The sequence below is a fragment of the Sinocyclocheilus anshuiensis genome, unplaced genomic scaffold (assembly GCF_001515605.1).
Source record: "Sinocyclocheilus anshuiensis isolate Anshui unplaced genomic scaffold, SAMN03320099.WGS_v1.1 scaffold730, whole genome shotgun sequence".
In the NCBI taxonomy this organism is placed as follows: Eukaryota; Metazoa; Chordata; class Actinopteri; order Cypriniformes; family Cyprinidae; genus Sinocyclocheilus; species Sinocyclocheilus anshuiensis.
The window spans coordinates 143,106-145,220 of record NW_015544160.1 but is presented as its reverse complement, the minus strand read 5'-3'; the positions used below and the strand labels follow the sequence as shown (position 1 = coordinate 145,220).

The 2,115-nt window shown below is 38.1% G+C and overlaps 1 protein-coding gene across 1 annotated transcript in view; it reads right to left on the bottom strand.

Moving 5' to 3' along the window:
- cops8 (COP9 signalosome subunit 8) overlaps nucleotides 1-2,115 on the bottom strand; it is an 11,549-nt gene extending 9,434 nt beyond the window's left edge. Inside the window, exons 1-4 of the mRNA XM_016495581.1 lie at nucleotides 1,962-2,115; nucleotides 1,521-1,591; nucleotides 1,391-1,439; nucleotides 1,178-1,310 (exon numbers count right to left, since the gene is read on the bottom strand). Coding sequence (XP_016351067.1) covers nucleotides 1,178-1,310; nucleotides 1,391-1,439; nucleotides 1,521-1,591; nucleotides 1,962-2,033 — 325 coding nt within the window. The 5' untranslated portion in view covers nucleotides 2,034-2,115. The remainder of the gene's footprint in view (nucleotides 1-1,177; nucleotides 1,311-1,390; nucleotides 1,440-1,520; nucleotides 1,592-1,961) is intronic.

Here is a 2,115-nt window from a genome sequence, read left to right as displayed (position 1 = left end):
TACCTAAAACGGCTCGTTCTAACACGCCCCCACATGTCTACGTCACAATGTGGGAAGATTAGCATAACGCCGCCCGAATGTTCACGCAAAGAAAGGCAGCTTAACTTTTATTCTCGCTGTAGTATTGTTGCAATATGGCGCTTATCACATGCTGTGTGGTATCGGCGTTTGGTATCGCGGCATTTTAACGAGTACGAGTACGAGTACAGGAGCTTGGTATCGGTGCATCCCTATCATGTACAAAGTGTACTTCTAAAATCTAACTAAATCTGACAGTAATTAACTTGAAGTAGAGGTTGTTTGACAAGAGTGAATTGTGCCAAGAAATATAAAACCTGTATTTTCATTCTTTCTCTCTCACTAAAACATTCAAATTTCCAATCAAACTAATTTAGCCATGTAGTTAATTATAAAGACAAAAAACAGGGATGGAAGCACACGGAACATTCTAGACTGAATCGGTCTAGGAATTTGTTTAGCAATGCTAAGCGTATAATTAGACCTCTCCTTTAACCCAGTACACACGGAAACAGAGCTGAAGAGGAAATTTTTCTTTCTTTTCTTTTCTTTTCTTTTTTTAAGAACGATTTTTTTAAATGAACAATTTTATGCAAATTACTAGGGATGCACCGATACCACTTTTTCCAGTACACGCAACGCGTAAAAAGACAGTATAAGTCATTATAATCCGTAATTATGTCCCCACTGGATGCAACGAATGCCTTGTTTATAATGGGTTTTCATGTTTTTTTAATCATCGCTCCGGCCTAACGGCATCATCACAGTATGGTAGGGGCGTAACATTTCCTCACACGGCCAATCATAACGCACTGGATAGCTGGCCAATCACAGCACACCTTGCTTTTCAGACCGATGAGCTTTGTAAAAATCGACGCGTTTCAGAAAGGCGGGGCATAGAGGAGAAACAATAATGTACAGTATGTGGAAAATAATGTGTTTTTTTAACCTTAAACCGCATAAACACATTTCATTACACCAAATACACAAAATAATGTTCTTTTTAGCAACATCATATGACCCCTTTAATTAAACAGATACGAAAAACCACAGAGCAGACGAAAATTTCAGAGCCCTTCTATCCCACTTCATTATAGATCTCATTTCAGGAATACAGCATAAAATACAGCATAAACCCCAAACCGCACGATCTCAATACCTCTTAAAGCTTCCATCACAGGGAGAATGCTTTCAGACCACTGGTAAGCAGCAATAGTAGCGTAGATCCCTGGAAAGTCTCGCTGCCAGATACGCTGTCCAACAGCCCATATAGCGGCCAGCTCTGGGTTTGCCTGTAATTAAAATTTGTATCAGACACCTGAAATTAATTTTGCTTTATGTTAGACTAATTGGAAGAAAACATAAAACTCACTGTTTTGATTGCATGTGGTATCCGTTTCCAAAGGTATCTGGCATTATTCCTGCATAAAGCAAATGACTGTTATGACAGAATCAACTGATAATATAAATATGAATTAACATTATACATATAACACACTCACAGGTCATTGTGCAGGAGATACAGAACTAGTAACTGGGAATACACTTGAGGCGTAGCAATACCACCAGGAGCCTAGGATACAAGGTAACATGTTTACAAAATTATGCAAATGGCGAATATTAAAGAGATGAATATGACAATTTACATTAAAAACAGTCAGACAAACATGCCTGTTATACAATAACAAATAAACACGTGCACAAGGAAAATTATTACTAACATTACACACAAAACTTCATAGACAATAACTCACAAGTTACATTCCGCAATAACATCAATTAAGTTAATATTTATTTTATCTTATATTGATGTCTAGAGTTGTCTTTACATGACTAACGTTAGAGTTGTTCAGCTGACAGCCAAGATACTGTAGCAGTTTAGCAGATAACATACATCCGCGGAATAAAGGCATTAATAAATAAATCTCAATGTCTGTTTTTACCTCCAACTCTTGAGTTTCAAACTGCAACAGCAGCTTTTCATCAAGTTCAGCCATCATGACAGACACGGGCATCTTTTACAGGAGCCTCATATGCTAACGGCTAAGGGAAACAAACCCGCTGCTGCTCTGCGATTCCACACTGACACCTGCTGGA